Raw genomic sequence first — 27,241 nt, 5'->3', positions numbered from 1 at the left:
GAGTAGCGGCGCCGCTCTCTTAGCGCCGCGCTAAGGCCACCTGAGAGAGAACCCGAAGAGAGGCCGGAAGCACTCGGAAGTCACGTGCTCCCCGGGCCTCGCGAGTGATTGGCTTGGAAGGACGTGAATGATGCCGCTGTGATTGCTGAATTGTCTGGGCAGGTAAAAAGAGAACGCGTTTTTTTTCCTTCGGGGACAGTCCGTGTAGTCTCCTGTCCTTGCAGTCCGAGGGCGTTTTGTGCTGAACGTTGGTTGCAGGAATGCTCGCGGCTTTGTTCCTCGAGTGTACCTGCCGGCTTCCAGTGCTTGGAACGCAGGAGATGCTCTCACCAGCATTTCGGTGCAGTCCTGTAACGGCCCGGGGGCGCAGCTTAAAACAAAGCGTGCATTGAGAAGTCTCAGGGTAATTCTTCACAGGGAGGTAGTACGATGAATGGAGCAGAGGGTTAAGAGGCGTTTCATTTAGTCATTCGGATGCATCCCACGTGCAAAATTTTATTCCAGAATTCAGTATTGGAATAATTATGTATGGCCTGCTTCCAAGAGTGAATCTGAAGCCCCTCGAAATCGAGCATCTGAAGTGGAATCGGGCGTGTGATTTAGGAAGGTGTGTCAGAGTTGGGATTTGTGTTTTGGGGATGCTGTATTTTATTTTCCCCAAGGATTTGCAAGTGATGGGGAATCACTGGGAGGGGCCATTAAGGTGACATTGCTTGTTCTTGGAAAATATTTACATAAGGAGCTTTCCTTCACGTGTAAAGGTGGTGCTACTGACCCATTTCTTAGCTGAGTTTCCAAAAAAGAGAGGGTTAGCCAATGAATTGTCTCTTATCAGTGGTCCTGCTAACACCGATGCTGTCCCTTGAAGAAGGTGGTCAGGATTAGGAAATCATTCAACAACCAATTATGATGTTCTCAACTAAAATATACCATCTTTGGTTCTGATACAAAAAAAAAAAGGAATTCAAGGGTAAACCTATTTGTGGAAAGTCTACAGCTTTTATTTTTCCAGGGTGAAAGGTCAGGGAGGGAGAAAGGAATATACAAAAAATTAACTGAGATCCCAAGATAAATATTGAATAAATATCTGAATATTTATTTGTTGAATGCAACTCTGTGCTAGGCAGTTCTGGATGCTGAGGTACCTGGGTGAGCCAGACATAGGATCCCTGCTTTTGTGGCATTTACATTCTTACGGGGGACAGATCATAAATAAGCAAACATGTAAGTAAATAAGTTTTATAAAGAAGATAAAACAGGGCAATATGTAGTGAGTCAGGAGGATGAGAGGAAAAGGCCTTTGGAAGGAAGTGACATTTGACCTGAGGAGGTTAGACAGAAAGGAAAAGCACTGAAGGAATCAAGAAGAGCAAGTACAAAGGCCCTGAGGCAGGGACAAGCCTGCCTGTTTGAGAAACAAAAAGGCCAGTGTGCCTGGTGGGGAGAGGGTAAAGGAAGAGTAGGGGGAAATGAGATTGGAAATAGGTGAAGCTTCATCAGGCAAAACCTGTAGGCCATAAGCAAAGTTTGGATTTTATTCTGGTTGCAATGGGAATCCATTAGAGGGCCTCACACATATTTTCTGTATTCCCCAATCAGGATTCAGAGTTTGATAACACGACGAAATACGTTAAGACAACATCCTCAGGAGTCCTAACGAGGGATCAGTGAGAGGCTAACCAGAGATAGGGAGCAGACAGAACCGTATGCTTAGAACTACCCATGATGCCCTAAGGCATTCTCAGGTTCAAGCCATTCCACAGACTGTTCCCTTAAGTGTTCTCTTCCCCCCAGGGTTTGGAGTCTGGTAAGCTCTGGTGACCTGTGCATCTTTCTGAAGAGGACCGAGAGGCCCGCTGTCGCTGAACTCTAGGGGTCACAACCCCATCAGAGCCCTGCAGGCCCTGCTCAGACATCATCAACATGGAGTTCTGAAGTCCATGTGGCTCCTAACGGTGAACCAGGTGACATGTCTCCATAAGAATTCACATCCCTATTACCACCATATTACATGGGAGGGCTGGAAGGTGGCTTTGGGTTTCGGTCACACCACACCCTCAATCCCCCAATTTAACAGATGGGGAAGCTGAGGCCACAGAGAGGTTGCTGATTTGTCCAAGCACAAATCACACACGTTAGGAGCAGCGTCAGTGCCGAAGCCATGTCTCGCACTTCCATCCTCCAGCATCTCCCTGCTCCACATTTCATAGCCGCCTCTCACATGAGGACGTCTTCCTCTGCCTCTGGGTGTCAACATCCTTGTCTGCAAAATGGGGTGATAACACTTTCCTCCCTGGGATTGAATGTAGAATGAAGAGTTGGATGACTTGGGGCGCCTGGGTGGCTCAGTGGGTTAAGCCTCTGCCTTCGGCTCGGGTCATGATCTCAGGATCCTGGGATCGAGCCCCGCATCGGGCTCTCTGCTCAGCGGGGAGCCTGCTTCTCCCTCTCTCTCTGCCTGCTTCTCTGCCTACTTGTGATCTCTGTCTGTCAAATAAATAAATAATATCTTTAAAAAAAAAAAAAAGAGTTGGATGACTTAAAAGATGCAAGCTGGGTTTGCAGCATGTCAGAGTTCTGGGGATGCGAAGTAGGAGTAATAGTACTTGTTCACAGTTGCCTTGGCAATCTGACCGGCATTGGGAATGTTGAGAGACTCTGGCTCATGCCATGTGTTGACTTTCAGGTCTTAAGGAAAATGCAGAGACGCCACAGCAGTAACACGGATAACGGTCCACCTGAAAGGTAGGTAAGACCTCTCCTGGTTTCCTTCTATCTGGAGGCTCTGGATTTCAGGTGGTCTGGGGCAACCCAAATCTGAGTGAATAGTACCTGCCTTTCAGGGTTACTTGTGAGATGAGCAAAGGAGGTCTGGTTGGAAACTGCTTTGCCCAGTGATGGCACGTACTTCTCAATACAGCAGCTTGCTGTTGCTTTAGGGTAATTTCCAAAGCCTATGAGACAGGGGATCCACTTGGCTCATTGCATCAGTGATCGTTCCCATAGATTTTAACTTAGGTGAGTGAGTGAGAACAGAGAGAGGCTAACAGCGCTGAGAGAAGATTTTTGTTATTTACCTAACATATTCACATAACATAAATGTTATTTCTATTTCCCAAGAGGGCGGGGCACACCTTAACCAGGAAGCACCACTGTCAGGAGGCAGGAAGAGACAAGGAGTAAGCACAGGCCACAGCTTTTATTAGCAGATGCCAAATAGACAAATAGAAAAATCTGTGAAAACACTCACGAGCTAGCATTACTGTCTAGTGAAGTCCAAGAGACTCCACACCATGGAGAAGTGTTCTCACGTTAACAGTCTCCACCTGTGCTGCACACACATCCCAGGAGGGGGAGCTGAGCTTCTCATCTTCACATCCCATGGGGGAGGGGGTGCTGCAAGCCCAAGGTTGACGACGAGGTCCTAGTGTGTCTACCAGTCCCATTAAAACTGAGTTTTGCCTCATCAGCCCTGCCTGTTCTATAAGGAAGAGCATTGGCCTTAAGTCGGAGGACCCTTAGCCAAAATCCCAGCTTAGTCATTTTCTACCTGCGGTGCCTTTGGCGAGTGACTCCACCCCTGGACCTCAGTTTCTCCCCCGATAAAATCCATAATAAAACTCAGGGTTGTTGATGAGCATGAAAATGCACAAACACGGCCTCTGGCTTATCATAAGCGTGCCTCTTGGAGCTTCTCTAGCCTCTGAAGACAGAATCGCCATCTGCTCTTGGGTGAACCATGAGGTCTTGGTGGGCAGAGACTGCAGCAGAAAAATAATGGCCACCGTGTATTGCGTGCTGACCCTGCACCCCCCCTCACACTAGCTTGATGAGGCCAGGGCTATTTTTTTTACCGCTCTTTTTATGGTTGAGGAAACTGAGGCTGAGAGAGGGGAAGTAAGTTGCTAGAAGTCACACAGCCAGGAAACAACAGGCTGAGATTCAGGCCCAGCCCATCACCACTCTCCACCGCCCCTATAGTTCAAGCTTTGTGTCCCCACATTGTGATTACATCCAATCTGGGTTGATCCTCTTCTCCTGGGCTGCCTCAAATTCTAGCCCTGAAATGGTTAAGTTGGAAGCACAGCCTTGGTCCTCCAAGGAATATGCTTTCCCATTTAGGCTGAAATCTCGGCTGGATACTGAGGAGGGGCCCAGGGAAGGGAGGCCAGCTATAAAAAGCCCTTCGGTGGGTTGAGTCTTCGCTGGTTGCTCTAGAGGCCCCCTGAGCCCAGTAAACTCCATGCTGGTGAGCTCAGGGGGCCAGGAAGGCTTTCCAGGGCCCATTGGTGGAGAGAGGCTGGCCCCTAGGTGGGTCAGCGTGGGCACCTGCCAGGACTCCTGCTTTCTGAGCTCAGTTTCTTAAAGTGCAGAAAAAGCTCACGGCCCCTTGAGGGTCACAGCCATGGTGTCTGTTGTTGTTGTTACTAATATTATTTTTATTGTTATCCCAAGCCCAGGGGAGTAGGACCATACATCTCGTGGGTTTGGGGAGCCAGCAGGGATAGGCCATGGGGAGGGAGAATGGGTAGCCATCTCTAAGCTCCCTCCCTTGCACCAGGTTTATGATCATTTCTTCCCAGGTCAAGTTTATGGAGCTAGAGAAGCCAACCCTGAGATTTCTCCAGGCCAACATTTCCCCTGCTGGGTTTCACAAGTGTCCTCTAAGATGGTAATAGGTTTCCCACAGAATAAAAGAATCCCATGGTCAGATAAGGTTGAAAAACACTAAGTGTCAACAAAATTAATTTTTTCTTCAGTTGCAGGCCTTCTCAGTGCTTTTAGTAAGCCCATTCATTCATTCTTTCAAATAGTATTTATTGACCATGCCGTGTGTGCCTGGTGCATTGTGCTGGGCAGGAGAGAGACAGTAGGAACAAATAATTGTGATCTTTGACTTCTTGGAGCAAGGCCCAGGCTAACGTGCTGTTCTCAGTGCTGACTGAACATTAGAATCACCTAGAGGGATCTCACGAACTGGAGATGTCAAGGCCCACCCCCAAAGATTTTGATTCAGTTGGTTAACACTGGGTCTTAGGCACCTGTATTTTTCAGAAGCTCCCCAGAGTGATTATAATGTGCCTCCAAGGTTGAGAGTCACAGGTAGACAGTGAAATGACACTTGGGGTCAGTACCAGGCAGTGGGTCAGGGTAGAGTGAAAACACTGTCATTGTCTGGGAGGTAGGAAGGACACCACAAAACAGGAGAAATTTTAGCTGCAATCTGTTGAATGATCATAGGTGACCCAGGTGGGATGGGCTGGGCGTGGGAAGACAGCCCAGTGTCTGTGCAAAGACCCTGCAGTAGGAAGCCCTTGGGCAGTGAGAACAAGGCACATGATGACATTGGAGTTTGGATCCAGGGCATCCAACAGTTTTGTCTCTCTGAGCCTCGGTTTTTTAATCTGTAAAATGGGAATGATATTTGTCCCAATGGATAGTGTTTATGTGAGCCTGCAGAAGGAAGTTTAGAATGGGAAGCCTTTTCAGTGGGACAGTGAAATAATCAAATACGTGTTTTTTTAAATCATCCTGGTCTCCGAGTAAAGATTATACAGTCCAGTGTGATGCACTTGGATGAAAGCTAGCACACATTTACTGACTACCTACTGCGTGCGCCGGGTTGTGGGGACCACAGAGGATGACTAGAACTCAGTTCTCACATCAGTAAGGTCATGTCATATGTTAAGTACCTTAGGGCTTTGGGAGGTGCCTTGGGGGCGAGTGAGAAGAGGGAGACTCTCTGCTTCTCCCCCTGATAGGCTCCTCCCCCTGACAGGTGTGACAGGCACACACCTAGCAAATCAGTTCTCCTTGTTTCCACATCGTGCTCCCTTTGAAAAGGGGACAAGCCCAAGAGAGATGACCTCCAGACCTCCTGGGTGTGGTGCAGAGCGTACCTGGTTTGGGGCTCTCCATTCTTGTAGCGCTAATTCTGGGCTCTTTGATCCTCCAGCAACATCTCTCAGACAGCCACAGAACCCTTAGCCAGGTGCCAGTACAGGAGGCCATGCTTGGAACTAGAGAAGGCAGTTGGCCCTGGGGGTCCCTCTAGAAAGATTTGAGGTCATCGTTCCCATGAATTGAGCACCTGCTCTGGGCTGGGTACACTGAAAAGGCTGTGTTAAATACGATCGCATGGGAATTCTGTGTAGGAATGGGGCTTCTACCACCTTTAGGTGAGAAAAGTGAGTGCCAGATTGGCCCCTAGAAAGCGTGGGGCTGGGGTTTGAATGTGGGCTCTTCTGTGGAGTCTTCCTTTTTTTTTTTTTTAAGATTTTATTTATTATTTGACACAGAGAGAGGGATCACAAGTAGGCCAAGAGGCAGACAGAGAGAGAGGGAGAAGCAGGCTCCCTGCTGAGCAGAGAGCCCAATGCGGGGCTCGATCCCAGGACCCTGAGATCATGACCTGAGCTGAAGGCAGAGGCTTTAACCCACTCAGCCACCCAGGTGGCCCTCTTCTTGATATTACTATCTGCTGCCCTCCAAATACCAGCTGTGACCAAGGCGGGGCCCTCTTGGAAACTGGGAGTCACCGAACATTCCAGGGCCAGGGTCCCTGGGTTCCTGAGGTTATTCTAGAATCATAGAATCTGTGCTGGCTTTTCAGTAGAGTAGAGTGGTAAAGAAAGCAGGCTCTGGGGGCGCCTGGGTGGCTCAGTGGGTTAAAGCCTCTGCCTTCTGCTTGGGTCATGATCCCGGGGTCCTGGGATTGAGCCCCACGTCAGGCTCTCTGCTCAGTGGGGAGCCTGCTTCCTCCTCTCTCTCTGCCTGCCTCTCTGCCTAATTATGATCTCTATGTGTCAAATAAATAAATAAAATCTTTAAAAAAATAAAAAAAAAAAAAGAAAGCAGGCTCTGGAGTTAAAGTTGAGTCTCTCCTGCTCTGTCCCTTACTGGCTGTGTGACTCAGGACGTGTTACTTTCTCTGTGCCTCAGTTTCTTGATCTGTAAGATGGGGCTGTATTAGTACCTAACGCACAGGGTTGATGGGAGGGTGTCATGATTCAATCAACGGGAAGCCGTTAAAAAAGTATCTGGCACACGGTAAATTCTCCATGAAGATTATGACCCTGTTGTTGGTACTATCTGTCTCAGTTTGCCAGGCCGTCTGTGACAAGATACTGCACACTGGGTGGCTTAAAAGTTAGCGTTTTATCGTGTCACTATTCTCGAGGCTGGAAGTCCAAGATAAAGGTGTGGGTGGGTCGGTTTCTTCTGAAACCTTTCTCCTTGGTTTGTGGATGGCTGCCTCCTTTCCCTGCGTGCTCACGTGATCATCTTTCTGTGTGTGTCCATGTCCTAATCTCTTGTTGTAAAGGCACTAGACATATTAGATCAGGACCTACCCTAAAGCCCTCCTTTTAACTTAATCACCCACTGTAAGGACCTCATCTTCAAATATGGTTGCTTTTCTGAGGTCCAGGGGTTAGGGTTTCAACATAGGAATGTGGAGGGGGGGCCAATTCAGCCTGCAACAATATTGGGATTTTATTTGCCCCCCCATCCTCTACTGGGGTACCGTCTTTCTCTCCCTACTGACTTGATGGGGCTCTCTTTTCCCTCCTGGCCCAGAAATCGCAGCCAAGCGCTCAGCTCTGAGGCAAGCGTGGATGAAGGCGGTGTCTTTGAAAGTCTGAAGGCAGAGTCGGCCTCCCCACCCGCGCTCTTCTCCGGTCTGCCTGGCCTCCCAGCAGGCAGCCTGCCCACCACCCCATTCCCATCCAGCCTGGTGCTGGGGGCGTCGGCCGGAGGTGGAGACGTGTTCATCCAGATGCCCGCGTCCAGGGAGGAGGCCGGGGGCCGGGGCGAGGGGGGCGCCTACCACCACCGCCAGCCCCACCACCACTTCCACCACAGCGGCCACCGTGGGAGCTCGCTGCTGCAGCACGTGGGCGGGGACCACCGTGCCCACTCGGATGAGGGGGGCGACGAGCAGCCAGGGACACCTGCCCCTGCCCTGTCCGAGCTGAAGGCTGTGGTCTGCTGGCTCCAGAAGGGGCTGCCCTTCATCCTGATCCTCCTGGCCAAAGTGTGCTTCCAACACAAGCTTGGTGAGTCCGGGCGTGGGGGGATCGCGGGTGTGGCAGCCTGGGGCTTCACCTGTCAGGTTGGGGGCCCTTCATCCCACGGGCCAGGGCCGGGTTGTAGAGGCCTTCATGGTACCCAGTGCTTAAGAGTGTGGGATTCCAAGTCAGACCTGGATGGCTACCCTGGTCGGGCAGCTGTGTGACCTGGGACAAGTCACTCACCTTCTCTGAGCCTGTGGCGTCCTCTGTCCAGTCGGGGCTGTCATTGGCCCAGCAGAAACTTCCTTTGCTGCTCGGTTGGCATGAAGGAATAGAGGGTAGTGACTTCGTGATGTTGCGCACGGTGCCTAGTAAGCTAGGGCTGGGCCTGAGGAGTCTGAGAGGATGGCGGCAGACCTCTTCTGTCCCGCAGGCATTGCCGTGTGCATCGGGATGGCCAGCACCTTCGCCTACGCCAACTCCACGCTTCGAGAACAGGTCTCTCTGAAGGTGAGTCACCCAGCGAACTGGTCTCCTAGGCACCTGTCACACATGACCACAAACTCCATGGCTTAAAACAGTACAGATTTACTCCCCAAGAGTTCTGTTGATCGGTGGGTCTTTCCAGGTGAAGATCTGCTGTCAACATGACTATTCTTTTGGGGGGGTTCAAAGGAGATTACCTTGCCTTGCCTTTCCCAGGTTCTAGAGGTCACCCACATTCTTTGGCTCGTGGCCCCTTGCCACCTCCTCCGAGCCCACAACGTCACACCTCTACGCCCACCTGTCTGTCCGTAGTCACATCTCCTTGGGAACGCTCCCCTCTGTCTCCACTTCTGCTTTTAAGGACTCTTGAGATTACACTAGGCCCAGCTGGAAAATCCAGGAGTCTCCCCATCTCAAGGTTAGCTGATTAGCCATCTAAATTCCACTAACATAGCCACAGGTGATAGGGACTAGGTGATAGGGACTGGGATGGGGCCGTCCCCAGGAGGCCACTCTTCTACCTGCCACTCCTGGGCAGATCCCCAGTTGTGCTGTCCTTCTCCCACACCCTCCCAACAGCAGTGTCTCCCCCATGTGCCCGAAGCACCCTCATCTGCCTGGCCACTCCCATGGTTGAGGCCATCCTGCTGATGCTACGGGTCCACCAGCTTCACCATCCCAACATCACCACCATTGTCCCAAATTCCCATCTAATCTCCGTGCGGCACTAACCAGGCCAAGCACACAACTGTGGCCGGCAGAGCTCATCTTGCAGATTTGTCTCAGCAGCCCAGGAAGGAGGCAGAATCATTCTTAGCTCATTTTCCCAATGAGGAAGCAGTGGCTCAGAGACACTAAGTGCCTTGTGTATGAGGTCACACAGTCCCTGAAAGTGGTGGTGTCAGGCTGTCAACCCGGGCCTCAGGCCCACAGGCTGTGTTCACCCCCAGCTGAAATCTCAGCTCCTCTGGCCACCAGCATACAGGTCCTAGGATAGGTTACCTTGGTGATCTCAGTCTCCGGTGCCACCCTGGAAAGTGAACCATTCACACCAACTTCATACATGCGTAGAGGGGGGTCAAATGAGATCGTGTTAGGAGGTGTTTAGCACAGGGCCTGGCATACAGGAAACATTTAATTGAGCTACTTTTAACAAGCCTATGCCTTCTACTGTGCATGTGATCCCCTAACAGCCACCATGCTCTCTGGTCCTTCTCTCTGTCGTTCTCTGGTGCTTTCTTAAAACCATCTGGGCCTCTGTGAGACACAGAAGGCAGCTCAGTCTCCCCTTGACACTCGAGCACATTGAGGTCCAGAGCTGGGCCTGGAACCACAGGTTCCTCTTGACCCTCAGTCTCATCTTCTTCATACAGACTTCTCTCTGCTGTTATTAGAACAGCAGGCTGAACAGTACCATGGTAGGACACTTTGGGGGGCTCTCTCTCAAATACAGCAACATCCAAATGGTGCCTTAGCTTAAATTGTAGGGCTCAGAGGATGCCTCTATCCGTAGATAGGTGTTGTAGGTAGGAATCCTTGAACCCTGTGAAGACACAGCTGATGTTTTGCCTGTCTATACACGTTTTCCATGAAGGAGATTCTGCATGACCCTTAGTAAGTTTAGAAATATCAGCTTACGGCTGAAGAACTCTCCCCTTTTGTCCTTCAGAGTCTGGCTTCTCAGGGCATTGCTAATTCTCCGTATTCCACCTCTGGTTTGGATTTACAGGGGGATTAAACTGGAATCCATTATTTATTGGAGTAAGAAGGGCTGCTGAGTAGATCATTCACATGGATAAGAGCGGTTGTTTGGTTGGAGGTGGTTTCTAGGGTCATTAACCTTGACCGCTCCTGTAATAATGGGTGGATGGAGATGCATTTATTTTGTCTACCCTATGGAAATGTGCTCTGTAACCATGCGCGAGGCACTGAGCTGTGTCTGGAGACAGTGGAGCATTTACCAAAACCGCAGGGAAGGTTACACTGAGAAAGTTATGACCTCATCTCATTTCAGCAATGCAGCTGCCCTGATCCAGGAAAAGATGAGCTTTTGGGAATCAGCAGCACAGGGGTCTGTGTGAGTCTCCCAGGCTACACAGGAAGGGGCACAGCCTGCCCGGCCCCTCCTCTATATATTCCCTGGGATGGCTCTCAGTCTGAGAAGCTGTGGGGAAACAGGAAACCAAGAAGGTTTTCCAGGTTGGCTTCCTGGGGACTAATGAGAAATGAGGCTGGAGAAAGAAATAGGGTTAGTTTGGGGAAAGACTTTGTTGGCCACATGTGTGAGCTTGAACTGAACCCTGAGACTGTGGCCCTGCGTTGAACGGTCAGGCTGGGATAATAACCCCAAGGTCCAGGCTAGAAAAAGGGAGAGGAGAATTGGCCAGCCTATAGATCTGAATCGACTGCTGGGTTGTGTAGTCTGAATCCTAGATCCTGCCATTTGGTGAGTCCAAAACATGAGCCCATACCAGACTGAAAGTTTGTGTCTTTGGATTTTCCTTCATCCTTAGCAGAACTCTTGTTTTCAAGTGAGGGTACTGAGGCTTAACACATGTGCCCTTGAGCAAGAACTGTTTCCCCGCTCTATGCGTCCCCAGTCCTTACAGATTCCCTTACAGGAACAGTGAACCAACATTGACTGCATGCAGGCACTGTTCTAAGCATTTCTTGCGAAGCGGTTCTCACTACTCTAATGGAGTCTCACTATGTACCCATTTTACAGATGAGGAGAGGGAAACACAGAGAGTTTCAGTAACTTGCCCAGCCATGCGGTTACAGATCAAGTATTTGAACCCAGGCTGTCTGGCTCCAGAATCCGTGCTAACCGCAGAGCCTTCCTGCTTTTTCACATAACAGGTTCCACATTTCTGTCACCTTCTCTGGGACCACCCCTTGGGCTCCAGTGGGATGGGAAGATGCCAGTGCCCTTCCCTTCACCATCAGCCCTGCTTCTTCTAAACCTTTAAGAAAGGGAAAGTGGCCACTTGTCAGAGAACATTCTGGAATGTTTTGTGATGTGCACCTCTGACATTGCAGCATCCCTACAAGTCTCTTGCTTTGTCTCCAGGAAAAGAGGTCGGTGCTGGTCATCTTGTGGATCTTGGCCTTTCTGGCGGGGAACACCCTGTATGTGCTGTATACGTTCAGTTCCCAACAGCTGTACAACAGGTGAGTGGGGGGAGTCTGACCTGTGGCAGGAAGGTGGAGGGTTCTTTGCTGGGCTTGGGGCACACAGCTCCTTTACTTGAGAACGATGCAGGGGCTCTGTGTCATCTAAGTTTTCAATTCCACCCTCTCGTATATATGTGTGCTCGTATATGCATGCTGGAGCAAAGCTCTCTAGTGGAAATGCACCGCAAGCCATGTGTGTGATTTATGATTCCTAGTAACCACGCAGTGGGTAGGTGGGAGAGGGTTGACCAGGGAGGGCCTATAGGACTAGGCTGAAACTCCAGCCAGGCTTCCAAATCATGTCTGTCTCTTTTAAAAATGGACTTTGAGGAATGGGCAGTTTCTCCGCTTTCTGGGACCCCTCCATAAAAGCAGTTTGGGGAGTCAATTCTAAGGCATCAAGACACATCGCACACACTACATTATTGTCTATCCCGGGATATCAAGGTCCTGGTGGGTGGAGGGTGGAGGAGGTAGCGTTTCCCAGAAACATGGATGAATTCCCAGCTCATGCCATTCTCTGGGCATGATCACATTCACAGGCTCAGACCTCTGTGCCCCCATTGAACCAGGGCTGTGTCAAACTGGCAGCACAGAAAGAGAGAAGCTTAGGAGAAAAGCAACAGAGTTGAGCCCCTTTCCGTAATAATGTCATCAGTCTAGAGTGTGTTTGTAAGTGATACCCATAGCCATTATCTTATTTTACCTTCCCAGTGACCCAGCAGGGTATTGCTGGCCCCATTTCACAGGTGGGGAAACTGCGGCTTCATGAAGCTTTTCCTAGTGAGTCTTAGTCCTGATAGGCAGTCTTTGACAGTGAGGTTGCATCTTCCTAGGATTTGAAATCTGATGACCAGCATCCTTCCACTTATCAGCTTTGTGCCCTTTGGCAAATAATGGAAAATCCTCATGCCAGTTTCCTCATTGTGAAACCGGGACCAGGTGATTCTTGCCTTATCCACCTGACGGGCTAATTATTTGGAAGGCCAGATATTATAATACAGAAAAAGTACTGGGTAAACTGAAACCCGGATATACCATAATCCTCTCATAATTAATACTATTCTTTCATGATGAATTAAAGTCCTGAAGTTAATAGTGAACGTTAAAAACAAGTAGACTTTGGGCACTTGGGTGGTGCAGTTTGTTAAGCATCTGACTCTTGGTTTCTGCTCACATCGTGATCTCAGGGTCCTGGGATCAAGCCCCATGTCAGGCTCTGCCCTGGGTGTGGAGTCTGCTTAAGATTCTCTTCTTCTATGCCCTTTCCCCCACCATGCGTGTGTCGTAATTTGTGCTCTCTCTCAAATAAATAAATGAGATCTTTAAAAAAAAAAAAAAAAGAAGGACGTGGACTTAGCAATAAATCTGCAAAAACACTTTGGCCCTCCAAAAAGCAAAAATAGGGGAAAAAAACCCTAAAATGGTTAGACTCACCCAGACAGGTGTGTCTAACACCAGCTGGTGTCTGTGAGATGAAAGTGGGAGGCAGATGTTCATTGTACTGCCGTCACAGAAGTGTGATAGAGAAGCAGAGCCAACCAGCCCAGGGTCCCAGGGTAGGACGGGAGCGAGACAAAGGGTGCTCAGAGCTGCCAGCCTCTTCCTGAGTTATGACGTGGATGACCACTCCAACTGGGGGCAAGGCATCCTCCAGAGACAAGACTAGAATGTGAAAGGACATGGACGGTATCGGGAGATGTGTATAATATATATCTTCTATATATTGTATTTTATATGATAAGAGGACCCAGTTTGTGCTATTTCCTGCCAGCCCAGCAGAATAGGTCAGAAGCATTCAGAAAGCATCCATGCTGTGTGCACTGTTCCTTGCTTTACGGGAAACAGAGAGGACTTGGAGTGGCCTTCGCTCAGAGTCTCAAATCCAGCAGGAGGAAAAGCGAGTGGACCAGTGCAGTTTGGATGCTGGTTCCTATCCTGGCTCTCATTCCAGCCCAAGATCCGGGAGCGGGTGACTATCCTCTTGGTGCTCTAGTTTCTCGAGCTCAGATGGGAATAATCATAGCACCTGCCTCATACGGTCTTTGGGAAAATGAAATGAGTTAAGACATGTAAAGTCTGTAGGATCGGCCAGCAATGATGTAAACAGCCAAGATATCCTAGCTATTATGTTATTATTATAAATAATATCGTCACTCTCAGAGACGGTAGAGAGAGTGTGACTCGAAGTGTGGTCGAAGTTGGAGAATGGCTTGTTGTCTGTGTTTAACAAGGTAAGTGCAAAAACTGAGTGTGAGGTTAACTTACCTGGGTAAGTTGGGTAGACTGGGTTTACATACTCTGAGTAGCGCTGCTATGGGGTAAAGATTGAAAGCACTAACTACAGCCAGGACAACCCAGGTCCACATCCACCTGTGTCCCTTAGTATTTGGGGACCTTATGTATGTTACTTTATCTTTCTGTGACTCTGTTTCCTCATCGCAAAATGGGGTCGTAACAGTGCCTACCTCATAGAGCTGCTGTTACTTTCACTGCACTGTGGCAGGTCTGTAGTACATCTGTTATCTCATCGAATCCCACCAATAACAGTGTGAAGGAGGGAATGAGTCCCATTTTGCAGAGAAAAACACTGAGGCTTACAGAGATAACATTATTTATCCAGGGTCCAATAAATGGAGGAAACTGGGTTCAAATTCAGGTCTATCTGATATCAATGCCCATAAGCTTATCATGCTGTGTGACCTTGGGCCACTTACTTCACCTCTCCAAGCTTCAGTGCTTCAGTGATAAAGTGGGAATAAGTGATGCTCACCGTGCAGGACAATGAGATAGTGAGCAGAAAGCTTAACGCAGTGTCTGCACATCCGTTTCCCTCCTCCCTGCATAGTGCTGGCCAGCCTACCTGCCTCCCTCCCTTTTGCTTCCTCTACTGAAGTCTGTTGTGGACTCATAAAACTGGAGGACACCTTAACTAATGAGGCTCCTGGCCAAACTCGCTGCAGAGCCCTCAGGGGAGTGGAGGCTCAGAGAGGTTAAGACACCTACCTGAGGTTCCACAGCAAGTTAGTAGCAGATTCAGGAACAGGACACAAATGTCTGATTCCCAGTTCAGGGCCCTGTCTACAGATACTTACAAGGCTCCCAGAATGGATAGAAAGAGCCGCCAAGGGCCAGGGATCCTAAGTGAGCGTCTGGACTCTCTGAACCATCTCTCCCCCACCCCTCCACCAGCCTCATATTCCTGAAGCCCAACCTGGAGACGCTGGACTTCTTCGACCTGCTGTGGATCGTGGGCATTGCTGATTTTGTGCTGAAGTATGTCACCATCGCCCTCAAGTGCCTCGTCGTGGCCCTGCCCAAGATCATCCTGGCCGTCAAGTCCAAGGTAGGCACTGGCTGTGGCCACAGGTAGCCCCAGTCACGCCGATCATATGGGGGACTTGGAGCACCTTAAGAGTAGGTGTGGGCAGAGCTGATGCCACCATATGAAATAAACAGAGCCTGTCACCCACCCCTTATTGTTCCCCGAATCCGAGCACGTTCTTTGTTGTCTACTCAGCAAGGGCACTTCTTTTTTTTTTTTTTTTTTTTTAAGATGTTATTTATTTATTATTTGTCAGAGAGAGAGAGCGCATGCGCGTACACAAGCAGGCAGAGGGGCAGGCAGAGGCAGAGGGAGAAGCAGGCTCCCTGCCGAGCAGGGAGCCCGATGTGGGGCTCGATCCCAGGACCCTGAGATCATGACCTGAGCGGAAGGCAGAGGCTTAACCGAGTGAGCCACCAAGTGTCCCTCCCTGTAAGGGCACTTCTGAGTTTCATTGCTCAAAACTGCCCTTCTTGCGATTTTCATCTAAATGTCACCTGAGAAAGGAGGAAAGCATGTTGACCTGCCCTGGGTCCTGCTTCTCCCAGGGAAGGATGGCTATCTTAGGTTTCAACTCTTTGTGACTTTAGGAGTGTTGTTTTTTAAAGGGAAGGGTACTGAGGCTCAGAAGAAACAAACTCCGTGATCGATTAGGGATGTCTGCCACACCACAGGCTGGGGGGTGCTGGCAGGGGTGCTTTGCCTGCAGGAAAGGCCTGCAGGCAGGTGTTGCGGTAGGTAACTTGCAATTACGAGGACTGGGCAGAGTTGGGAAAAGATATCAATCTTTAAGGGTTAATTAATGCCAGTGCCTCTGGAAGAAGACTCGAAGCAGGGAATCTGGGCGGAGGGAGATGCACTCAAAAATTTCTGAAGACTCCTGCTTTCCACTTTCTAAAAGAAGCCATCTTTTCAACTACAGAAAGCCCAGAATTCATCACAGGCCTTGGCTGGTAGGAGAGCAGGTTGGAACTGGCTGTCCATCTTGAGAGCCCAAAGCCATTGGCCAAGTGCATCAAAGAAACATTTCCATGTCCCGTCTCTCACACACTCGATACTTCTGACACCACATGTGTGGGTTTCCCCACACGTCAGGCAATGCTCTGACCCCAGCTCAGTGTCCTACAGTTCAGCTCAATTCTGACACTGTCTGCCTGGACATAGGATCCCATCCCACACGTGAAGGGCTTAGTCCCACAAGACTGTCCCCACCCCACTTCAGGTACCAACTGCCAGGCCAGACTGTCACCTGGGCTCTTACTAACTGGTTATCAGTCAGGGTTCCACGACCCACTCCTCGGGCTCAGTCATTTCCTAGAATAGCTCACAGAACTCAGGGAAACACTTACTTTCATTTACCTGCTTATGGCATCGTAAAGGATGTGATAAAGAATACTGAGGAATAGCCAGATGAGGCACATAAGGTGAGGTCCAGAGGGGTCCTGGGCACAGGCGTTTCTGTCCCCATGGAGTTGGGGTACAGCACTCCCCTAGCTTGTGGGCATGTTCACCAACCCCAGAGTTCTCAGAACCCTGCACGACTGGGATGTTTATGGAGGCCATATCACATAGGCGTGAGCGATCATTACATTTCCGGCCCCTCTCCCATCTCTGCAAGAAGGGAGGTAGGGCTGAAAGTCCTAAGCTTCTCTCATGGTGTGGTTTTTCTGGTGACCAGCCCCACTCCAGGAGCCTACCAGGAATCACCTCATTAGAACCAAAGATACTCCAGGAAATTCCAAGGGGTTTAGGAGCTCATTGTCAGCAACCGGAGGTGGAGACCAGTAGAGATATTTCTTCTTATTTCACATCAGGGCAGTCTGAGTCTGATTTTGCCCCCTCCCCCCCGCCGTCTCACCTCCACTACCCACCGCATGGTTTATTCACGTGAACCAAAATCTAGGCTAGGGTGGTTGCCTTAGATGAAGTCACAGGTCTGATGCCCAGAGGCAGGACCAGGGAGTCTAAAATGGCATAAAGACAAAAAAGAGACCTGGAGAAGAAAGAAGGGCAACAACAGACCTCAGCAAGTCCTGAGATGCCTCCCCACTTGCCCTTTCAAAACCATCATCACCATAGCCCTCCGCCCCCTGAGCTCATGCCAAGTACCAGGTCGGCAGCAGGGACTTGACGGTGGGAAGCAGCGTGGCCCGATGGTCGGATGCGTGGACTTTAGCATCGGGCACGACAGCATTCCGGCCCAGCTATACCCCTTCTTAGCTATGTGACCTCGGGTGGCTTACTTAGCCTCTCGTGCCTCAGTTTCCCCATCTGTAAAATGGGGATAATAATTGTGCTGGATGTCTTCCTCTGGCCCCTCCAGATACACTGTACACACTGTCCTTTCCCACCCTGCTCTCTGCCCTGGAGGCTGACCCGGGTGAACTGTACAGATGAGGCCCTGCAGCCCCTGGCTTCCAACTGGGTTCAGCCAACGTGAAGCCTGGAGGGAGAGAGACGCAGAGGTATTAATTCCTCTCGTGTATGAGCCTACAACAGCTGTAACAAACTGCCCCATACATTTGTTGTCTTGTGGTTTGGGGGGTCAGAATTCCAAAATGGGTTTCGCTGGGCTAACGTCAGGTGCTGGCAGGGCTCTGTTCTTTCTCCGTCCTCAGAACTGGTAATGGCAGGTTGAGTCCTTCTCTCTTTTTTCTCTCTGACCTCTGCTTCTTTCCCACCTCTTTAACCTGAAACTCCTGCCTCCATCTCACGAGGACCTTTTTGATGACATTGAACCCACCCAGAGAATCCAGGGTCATCTCCCCATCCCAAGATCTTTAACTTAGGCACAACTGCTCAGTCCTCTTTGCTGTGAAAGGTAACATTCACAGCTTTGGGGGATCAGGATGGGGACATCTTTCGGGTCGGTGCTGTTCTAAGTGCTTTATACACATAAGCTCATTGAATCTGCACCACCCCATGGAGTAGGTACTGTTATTTCCACCATCCCCTTTCACAGACGTAGGAAAACAGCTCTGAACACACAGGTCCCACCGTGGGCAGCCCCCCTGCAGACAGCTTTCTGTCGGGGGCTAATAATTACACCCTCTTCTCACCCCTTCCAACCCAGGGGGATAATAACTTCCTGCCTGTGGAAATTTCTCTACCCCCGGTTGCCTTCCCTAAACCCTGCCCACCTCTGTATAAAGAGTAGACGTATTAAACTCTTCTTCAATTAATAAACAGCCAAAAGATTTAAACCCCCTTCACCAAAGATCTACCAGTAGCAAATAGGTACCTGAAAAAATGCTCGGCCTCATCGGTCTTTAGGAATGAAAACCACAGTGAGGTGCCACACACACGTGGGTGATGGTGGCCAAGGTGGAAAGGCCAGACCACACCACATCCCACGTGTGGGCAGAGCTGCGGGAGAGCCGGAACTCATGCGCTTCCGGTGGGAATGTAAGTGGTACCATCCGCTTTGGAAGCCAGTTTGGTGGCTTTTTAAAAGGTGAAAGATAGAGCTGCTGTAGGATCCAGCCCTCCCGCCCGTAGACATCCACCCAGGAGGAGTGATAGCTCACGTCCTTGTGAAGACTTTTGTGTGAATATGCATACAGCTTTATTTGTAATATCCATAAACCACCCAAATTTCCATGAATAGGTGAACAGAGAAACAAATTTTGGTGTCTGCATGCCACAAAATACAACTCAGCCATGTAAAGGGATGAACTACAGTTGACCCTTGAATGACACGGGCTTGAGCCGCAAGAATCCACTTACACACGAAGTTTTTCTGATAAATACGGCATAGGATTGTTAACCTATATTCTCTTATGATTTTTTTTAAAGATTTTATTTATTTGACAGATAGAAAGAGGGGGGATGCATAAGCAGGGGAGTAGCAGGCAGAGGGAGAGGGAGAAGCAGGCTCCCTGCTGAGCAGAGAGCCCTAGGCGGGACTCGATCCCAGAACCCTGGGATCATGACCTGAGCCAAAGGCAGACACTTAACCGACTGAGCCACCCCAGCACCCGCCCCCCCTTAAGACTGTCTTAACATTTTCTTTTCTCTAGCTTACTGTGTTGTAAGAATGCAGTGTAAAATACATACAGCATACAAAATATGTGTTAATCGGCTTTATGTTACTGATAAGTCAACAGTAGGCTTTTAGTAAAGTTTTCGGGGCGTCAAAATTTCTATGCAGATTTTTGATGGCACAGAAGTCAGTGCTCCTGATGCCGACATCATCCAAGGGTCAACTGAATTGATACAAACAACAGAAACGAATCTTAAAATAGTCACCAGTTATGCTAAGTGGAAGAAACTATACTCCAAAAAAGTGTGCCTAGTCTAGGAAATGGAAGGTGACAGCAGATCAGGGCTTGCAATTCCTGGGGCTGAGAGATACGTTCACGGTCTTGACTGCAATGGTGCTTTCACAGGGGTGGGGATAACAAGCTTCTCAAATTGCACATTTTAAGAGGAGGCGCTGCTGCTGCGTCTACACTGGCTTCAGTCCAAGCTTCTCCCCAGCCTGGGCTGCTGTGGTCACGGGGTGGCCCCAACTGCTTGTCCTTGGGGGCCTCCACTCAAAAGTCCCTTCTAGATCCCTGAACCTTCTCCTTCATAGCACTGTGACATTTTGGGATTACCTGTTTCTGTGATTATTAAGTTCACTTCAATCTTCCCATATACAGAACAACCGTTTTGTCCCCCCGTTTGTCCGTAAGACCTAGCATGGCGGTGCACGCAGTGTAGGGCTCTGTAAACAGATGGCTGAGCGACATGGCGGAGAAACTGGTGTCTCACGCACTCCCTGCCCCGTGCCTTTTGGTTGATTATCTCCAGACAGAAATAAGATGGGAAAACTTTTCCGTGTCCACTGAGGGCAAGAGACGTGAACCCAGCCACGTGAGGAAGCTAGCTCAGCATCGACTGCCTGGAATAATAATAATATCTCACTATTATTGAACACCAACTGTGTACCTGAAACTTCTGTGCTAAGAGCACTTCGTGTATGAATTACCTTATGTGGCCCCTTGCTCTTCCTCTTAGGTGGGTTACCATGACTCACCTTGATGGATAGGAGATGGGAGGTTGAGGGGACAGATGGCTTCTCGAGTCCCACAGCTGTTACCACTTTGTGCTGGAGCTGGGCTTCCCACCCAGGGCCTCCCAGCTTCAGGGCCCACACTGTACCTCAAAGTGGATGTGGGAGAAGGGTAAGAAAAACAGGTGGTTAATGGTTACTCATCACCTAGTACATTCTGGTTCTTGCTAGATTCTTTGCCGTGTCCTGACCCACTTCAGGCACTCATCAGCCCTCTGAGAGGGAATTCGTTACCACCTCTTTCTAGATGGAAAAGTCAGTGTCAGTGTCCTGTGGCTGCTGTAACAAATCACTGTGTGTCTGGTTCCTTAAAGGCACAGAAATTCGTTTTCTCATAGTTCCAGAGGCCAGAAGTCCAAAGTTAGTGTCACTGGGCTGGAACCAAGGTTGTCAGCAGGGCAGCACTCCTTCCGGATAGTAGAGGTAGAGGAGGATCCATTCCTTGCCTTCTCCAGCTTCTGGTAGCCGCTGGTGTTTTAGGCTTTTGGCCTCATCATTCCAGTCTCTGCCTCCGTGGCCACGTGGCCTTCTCTATGTATGAAGTGTCCCTCTCCCTGTCTCTCATAAGGATCCAGGTGATTACATTTAGGGTGCTGGATAATCCAGGATGTTCTCTTCATGCCAAGAGTCTTAATCATTTCTTCAAAGAACCCCCCCCCCTTCCAGATAAGGTCACATTCGCAGGTTCTAGGGAACGGGGGTCTTTGGCCATTTCTTCACTGTCCTGAGACTGAATGACGTATGAGATGCCCAACCAGTCAGTTATAGAATCAGAGTCAGAATCCGTGTCTTCTAACTCCCAAGGCGGTGGCCACTGCAGGAGATCCTCTGCCAGGCACTGAACGGACCATAGGCCAGAGCTCCTGGGCCTCTCCTGACCCTACCGCATTCTAGCCATGGGGCTTTGGGTGAGTCATTTTGTGTCCCTGAACACATTGCATCCTGTGGAAAATTGAGATGTTAACAAAACCTTGCTTGAGAAACTGCAAAGATAAAAAGACTTAATAGATATGGGATGAAACAAGGGGCAGGTTGGTCATTGCCTGGAGAGGAGGCAGGCAGGCTTTGCAGCGCTGCGCCGCTGGTCCCACCTACCTGTCCACCTGCCTTCTCGTTGCACTTAGTTTTCCCTCCCACCTGCGCCTCCCCCTGTTCTCTGTGTATCAGCCAGATTCTACTTCTTCCATGTCTTTATGCACACCCACTAGTACCAACATGTGGCAAATGCTCTCCTTACCCTGTTTTCTAGATAAGAAGCACGAGGCACTGAGCCACAATATAACTAGCTTGTATAGTTTCCAGAGGGGGTTATGTGGTGCCCAGTCTCCTACCCACTGCACCTGCTGGTCCTTCTGCCTCAAAGACCTGTCCCCTGCTTTGTGTTGTCATTGACTCCTGCTCCGTGGGTCACAGCCTCTTAGAAACCTTCCCTGCCTTTCAGGCTAGGGATGGCACCCCCGAGGAGGACTCCCAGAGCACCCTATATTCCTCCTAGCACTCACCACCCTGACTATAATTGCTGGCTTAATTGTCCACCTTCTCTGCTTGATTGTCACCTCTGTGACAGCAGAAATGAATGCATCTAGCTTGTTTGTCAGTGGGTCGCCAGCATCTGATAATGTGCTCAGAAGCATTTATTATATGTGTATAGGGGCAGATGTATGGGTGAATAGATATATCCATAAATGGATGAATTAGATGGCTGGGTGGGTGGGTGGGAGGGTGGATGGATGGACGGATGGATGGATGGATATTTGGATGAATGAGTGGATATTTGGATGGACGGATGGACAGGTGGGTAGATGAATGGCTCAGTGAATAAGTTGATAGTCTAGCCAGCTATACTAAATCTCACCACCTCCTCTTATACCAACAGTGAGAGCTTAAATTCCTTTCCCAGCTCGGCTCAAACCTCTTGTACTTGATAGCTATCCAAAGAACTCTAATGAAGACACAGAAATCCACAAGGCGAAGTAGTACTTCTGTATGCTGGAAAGGACCATATAGGGAGCCTCAAAGAAACCTGGAAGCCTGACTAATAATAATAAATGTGGCCAGGCATCACTGAGCATTTGCCAGGAGCTAGGCATTGTGTTAGGCAATGCCAGTCATTCAGGAAATACTGTCCGAATGCCAGCTGTGTGTCAGGCACCGTTCTAGGCACTGGGGATAGATCAGTGAACAAAAGAGACAAAAATCCCCGTATTCATGGACTTCATAGTCTCCAGAAGACATTGTCTCACTCAGTCTTAATCCTGGGACGATAGATGTTGATCTCTTGTCACGGAGCAGAAACGGGGGGAAATCACATGCCAAAGATCGCAAACCTCACAGTTAACACCTAGCAGTAGGACCAGCTCACGTGGAGTCAGCCCTCTGAATGGGCCTGGCATTCATGTCCTTCCAACCTCTGTCTTACCAGGCAAGTGCTGTTATTCTTGTGTTTTTTACCGAAGTCCTATTTACAGACTATGAAGTTAACCGATAATCATTGTCAAGTCTACAATATATTCACAGTTATGGGCACCTGTCACCTCTGTCTGGTTCCTTCTCGTCACCCGCAATGAAGCCTTCTCCACTTCACTCACGGTCAGTCCCCCACACGCACCCCTAGCCTCTGGCAGCTACTACTAATCTTCTTCCCATCTTTGTGGATTTACCTGTTCTGGACATTTCATATAAGTGGAATCACCTCTTCTCTGACCCCGTGCCTGGCTTCCTTCGCTATGCACAATGCCTTCAGGGCTCATCCATTTTGTAGCAGGTGTCAGGACCTCACTCCCTTCTTACGGCTGAATCATATTCTGTTGTATGGGTCATGGGATCATTCTTTGACTTTTTGAGGAACTGCCGTACTGTTTTCCACAGCGGCTATACCATTTTACACTCCAACAGGTAGTTTTTATCCATGTTTTCCAGAGGAGAAAACGAGCAAAGGGAGAGGTTAAGGGGGTGTAGCCCAAGGCCACACAGCTTGTAGGTGGCTGAGCAGGGATTTGAACTCGGGGAGTTTAGCTCCAGGACCCCCTGCTCTGAGTTACTCGGCCATATTCCCTTCCCTGGGGTGGTTTGGGAAATTGCTCAGAGCTGATTAAGGAGAGGGGTCCCCATACACCATCTACACAACATTCCAAGTTCAGACCGTGGCTCCTTCACTTCCTTCTCCTTCAGACAAGCATTTCTGGGGGCGAGGGGGTGGGGATGGGACCCAACACCCTTTCCCCGTGCCACCGAAGGGTGGGCGACAATTATTAATGCCTCCCTGGCAACTGTCCAGCTCCCTTTTTCTGATTATTATTATTTTATTCGGCGAGATTAATGTGCCAGGTCAGAGCATAATCCAGCCTGTAAAAAGTGATGTGAATAGTTTCCTCAAGATAAATTACAGGCTTGGAAAAGGTTCACAGCCTTTCCTTGCCTGTCTGAGTGCTCTTCCGAATCCTCATCAATCCTTGTCTGGGCAGAAGAAAAGGACGGGTCTTCATTTGCAGCTGGGAGGGGGGAGGGGGAATAGAGCACATCTGTCAGGGACCCCTAATGGCTCACAGCACAGATGCTCTGTCCTGCGCCTTCATGCCATTCGCTGAGAGGGTCGGTTGGTTTTTAATATGATAATCGTGATCCTGGAAGGGCTTGTGGCATTTGGATTTGCTTGATGGCTCTGCAGTCCCTGACGTGTGAGGCTGGGTGAGCCACCAGTTCCCAGGTGCCTCCAGACACCTGTCGGGAATCTTCTCACACCCGGGCCTCCCAGGAGAGCCGTGTTCTTTGGCGAGCCGAGATGGGGATGGGGTTAAGGATGGCAGCCACTGGCCAGCAACCTCAACCCTAAACCATCACACGGGCTGGATGTCCAGAGCAGCCCCTTGTCGTTATAAATCCGGATAACTTATATAACCCATACGTCTTAGCTTTGCCTGCTCTGACTCCTGTCCAGCTGTCTAACCTCATCCTCGATGACTCTCTCCCTTGTTCACTCTGCACCAGCCACTGGCTACCTCGGGGTGTCCCCGATGCACCCAGTGCCTTCCTTCTCAGGCCCTTTGCACTTACTGTTCCCTCCACCTGGGGCAGTTTTCGCCCTGGTGTCCCCACGGATGTCTCCTTACCATCATCATTCAAGTCTTGCTTCAGTGTCACTTATTCTGAGACCGTGTCACCTCCCTGTCCACCCTGTTGAAAGTGCTTATCCTCAACCTGCAGGTGAGGTGTGGTAACACCCCCATTTTACTGCCTTCCTTGGGAACCTAGAGTTCATGACCACTTCTTTTCCTCCCCAGTCCCCCTGACATTATTTGGGACCTGCTGGCTGACATGGGCAATCCTAGACCCTGAGAATATAAAAATAAGTGTGAAACCTTTTTTTTTTTATATTAACCTAATCCAGACCTAGTTAAAAGGGCAAAAATCTTGTTCCAGAAACACGCATACCCTACACTCTGACCCCTACTAGTAAGTGGAAATACCTAAAAATCTGGCTTGTACATACTGCTGCTTCTCTATTAGAATGAAATACTCTTCACCCAAAATTCTCAAGCTGCGCTGGTCGGTACGACAGCCACAAGCCACATGTGGCTATTTATTTTATTTTAATAAAGATTTTGTTTTTAAGTAATCGCTACACCCAATGTGGGGCTCAAACTTAACAACCCTGAGATCAAGAGCGCATGCCCTACAGACTTAGCCAGCCAAGCCACCACGACATTCGGCTATTTAAATTTAAATCAGGTAAATTTCAATTCTGATTCCCCAGTGCCCTGGCCATGTTTCTGGTGCTGAGTAGCCAGCTACCGCTGCTGGCTGCCATTTTGGGCAGCATAGACATGGAACATATCCATCATCATAGAACGCTCATTGGACAGCACGTTCTAGAACATTCTGAGGACAGGGTTTATTGTACCTCCAGGGGTACAGGTAGCCATTCTGCCCATTTCCCAGATGTGGGAAGACATAAAAGCCAGCATTTGCCGAAGAGCTCTCTGGCTCTGTTAAGTGGAGGCAGCTCCACAGAACAGAAAACACCCGCCTTGAGCAAACCCTGCTCAAACCACGTTCAAACCCTGCTCCTTGATGTATTCCCTATGCGACCTTGAGCAAGTGACTTCAGTCTTTGGAGCCCTCTGCTTCCTCATCCCTAAAGTGGTCATCTTGAGGTTCTCAGCCTCTTGAGGTTCTCAGAAGGTAGAAGGCCATATGCCTAGCTTGTCAAATAGTTAACGTCAGCCACATCTGAAAACAAGGAAAGGCTTCACTCAACTGTTTTCTCCAAAGAACCCAGCATTTGACTAACTTTCTGTCTTTTCCATAAAAATAGAAAAGAGGAGGGGCACCTATGTGGCTCAGTGGGTTAAAGCCTCTGCCTTCTGCTTGGGTCAGGATCCCAGGGTCCTGGGATGGAGCCCAGCATGGGGCTCTCTGCTCAGCGGGGAGCCGGCTTCCTCCTCTCTCTCTCTGCCTGCCTCTCTGCCTGCTTGTGATCTCTGTCTGTCAAATAAATAAATAAAATCTTAAAAAAAAAAAAAAGAATAGGAAAGAGGAGGCCCTTCCCAAGTCCAAAATCATCTTAACCTGAACTTCCCATTGGATGAGACTCCATAAGATGTCAGTATCACTGGCTCGCCTCCAAGTACAGGGGAGGAAACGGAGGATGGACGAAAGCTAAGAAAGGTGGTTTTCTCTGATGAGAGAGCCGCAAGGATTCATGAGGCTTTTTGTGCTATTAAAATCCCTCCATTCTCTGGGCCCTGAACCCAGCCCTTTTGCTCTCAGAGTGGTTTCCCCACCAAGCGAGTCTCCCTCCCCTTCTAGAGGTTAAGCACTCCCCTCTCCACCCTGCCCTCCCGAGCTGACATCTGTCTAGGCCTGGGCAAGCCTCCGTGGCCTAGGCCTAGGCTCTGGTTCTTACAGCACATCATTCTTATATAAAAGTACACAATTTCTCCCAGGGTCAGATGCATTTGCCCCAGATTCCTGTACAAGGGATGCTAGAAGGGGTTAAACCGGTGGTTCCTGACTGTAGGGGGGGCCTCTGGCAATTTCCGGAGACATTGCTGGTCGTCACAGCAGGGTGGAGGGGGATTGCTACTGGGTTTTAGTGGATAGAGGCCAGGAATGCTGCTAATACCCTGCAGTGCCCAGGACAGCACCCCCCGCCCACCACCAGGAATGATCCAGCCCAAAGTGTCCGCAGTGCCAGGGTTGAGAAACCCTACATTAAATGCTTGTTTTATGGCCCCAAGTCAGCTCTTGTACTGTACTAGGCTAAACTGTGTGTGAATATCATCCCCCCTGCCGTGCCACCCCTGATAATTTCATACATTGAAGTCCTAGCCCTACTACCTCAGAAGGTGACTCTGCTTAGAGAAAGAGCCTTGAAATACACAGTTACATTGAAATGAAGTTATGAGGTAGAACCCTGATCTAACTGGTGTCCTTATAAAAGGGGAAATTTGTTCACACACACACACAAGACCACACTAGAACATGGGAAGAAGACAGGCAGGCATCTGTGAGCCAAGGAAAGAGGCCTCAGAAGAAACCAACCCTGCCGACACCTTGGTCTCAGACTTCCAGCCTCCAGAATTGGGAGAAAACAAGCGTGTGCTGTTCAAGTCACCCAGGCCATAGCACTTGGTGATGGCAGCCCTAGGAAAGCAGTACATCCGTGCATGAGTTTCCATACACTTTGCTTCCGTGCTGATGTGTCCCAACTTTCTCCCTCCCTCAAGTTACTGAGGAGTCTCAATTTTTTTAAAGATCACAGGATTCAGGAATCACAGGGTTCAGAAGTTTAAAATGCCAAAAACAGCATATGGTGAAAAATCCCCTCTGTCCCTTGCCCCCAGGCACCTGTTGGACCTCGGAGGAGGTAATCATCATCGCCGGATCTTTCCATAGCTCTCGGATACATAGTCAAGCACATGCGTGTGTATCTTCATCCTCCTCATCTTTATATAATAAAACAGTGATGTCCTACACGCAACTTCCAACTCGCTCGTTAGAGATCATTCCAGGCAAATACATAGAGAGAACACAGCCTGATGGTTAAAAGGCAGACTGCCTGCGTTCAAATCCTGTTTGGGAAACCCTCCGTCACTTACCAGCTGTGTGACCCCGCACCTTCGCCTCTGCCTGCCCTCCTTTCCTCATCCACAGGATGAAATGATTATAGGACCTACTGCTATTAGT

The 27,241-nt window shown here is 49.5% G+C and overlaps 1 protein-coding gene across 1 annotated transcript; it reads left to right on the top strand.

The window, feature by feature from the left end:
* Positions 1-43: 43 nt before the first annotated feature.
* LOC308354495 (RING finger and transmembrane domain-containing protein 2) lies at positions 44-27,040 on the top strand. Its single transcript, XM_080821969.1, has 8 exons — positions 44-162; positions 1,795-1,964; positions 2,687-2,745; positions 7,579-8,057; positions 8,446-8,522; positions 11,569-11,669; positions 14,865-15,018; positions 26,899-27,040. Exons 2-8 carry the CDS (start codon positions 1,941-1,943, stop codon positions 26,923-26,925), a joined length of 921 nt encoding a protein of 306 aa, XP_080678095.1. The 5' UTR covers positions 44-162; positions 1,795-1,940; the 3' UTR covers positions 26,926-27,040.
* Positions 27,041-27,241: the final 201 nt, after the last annotated feature.

Source organism: Martes martes (assembly GCF_963455335.1).
Source record: "Martes martes genome assembly, chromosome: 13".
NCBI classification, from domain to species: domain Eukaryota; kingdom Metazoa; phylum Chordata; class Mammalia; order Carnivora; family Mustelidae; genus Martes; species Martes martes.
The sequence above is the reverse complement of the archived record's forward strand: the minus strand, read 5'-3'. Positions and strand labels throughout refer to the sequence as shown.

Bases quoted from the DNA above. Each gene is read 5' to 3' on its own strand.
- LOC308354495 (XM_080821969.1), top strand. From the start codon at position 1,941: ATGTGGCTCCTAACGGTGAACCAG. The intron at 8,523-11,568 runs GTGAGTCACCCA...CTTTGTCTCCAG, and splicing joins GAGAACAGGTCTCTCTGAAG to GAAAAGAGGTCGGTGCTGGT. The intron at 11,670-14,864 runs GTGAGTGGGGGG...CCCCTCCACCAG, and splicing joins TCCCAACAGCTGTACAACAG to CCTCATATTCCTGAAGCCCA.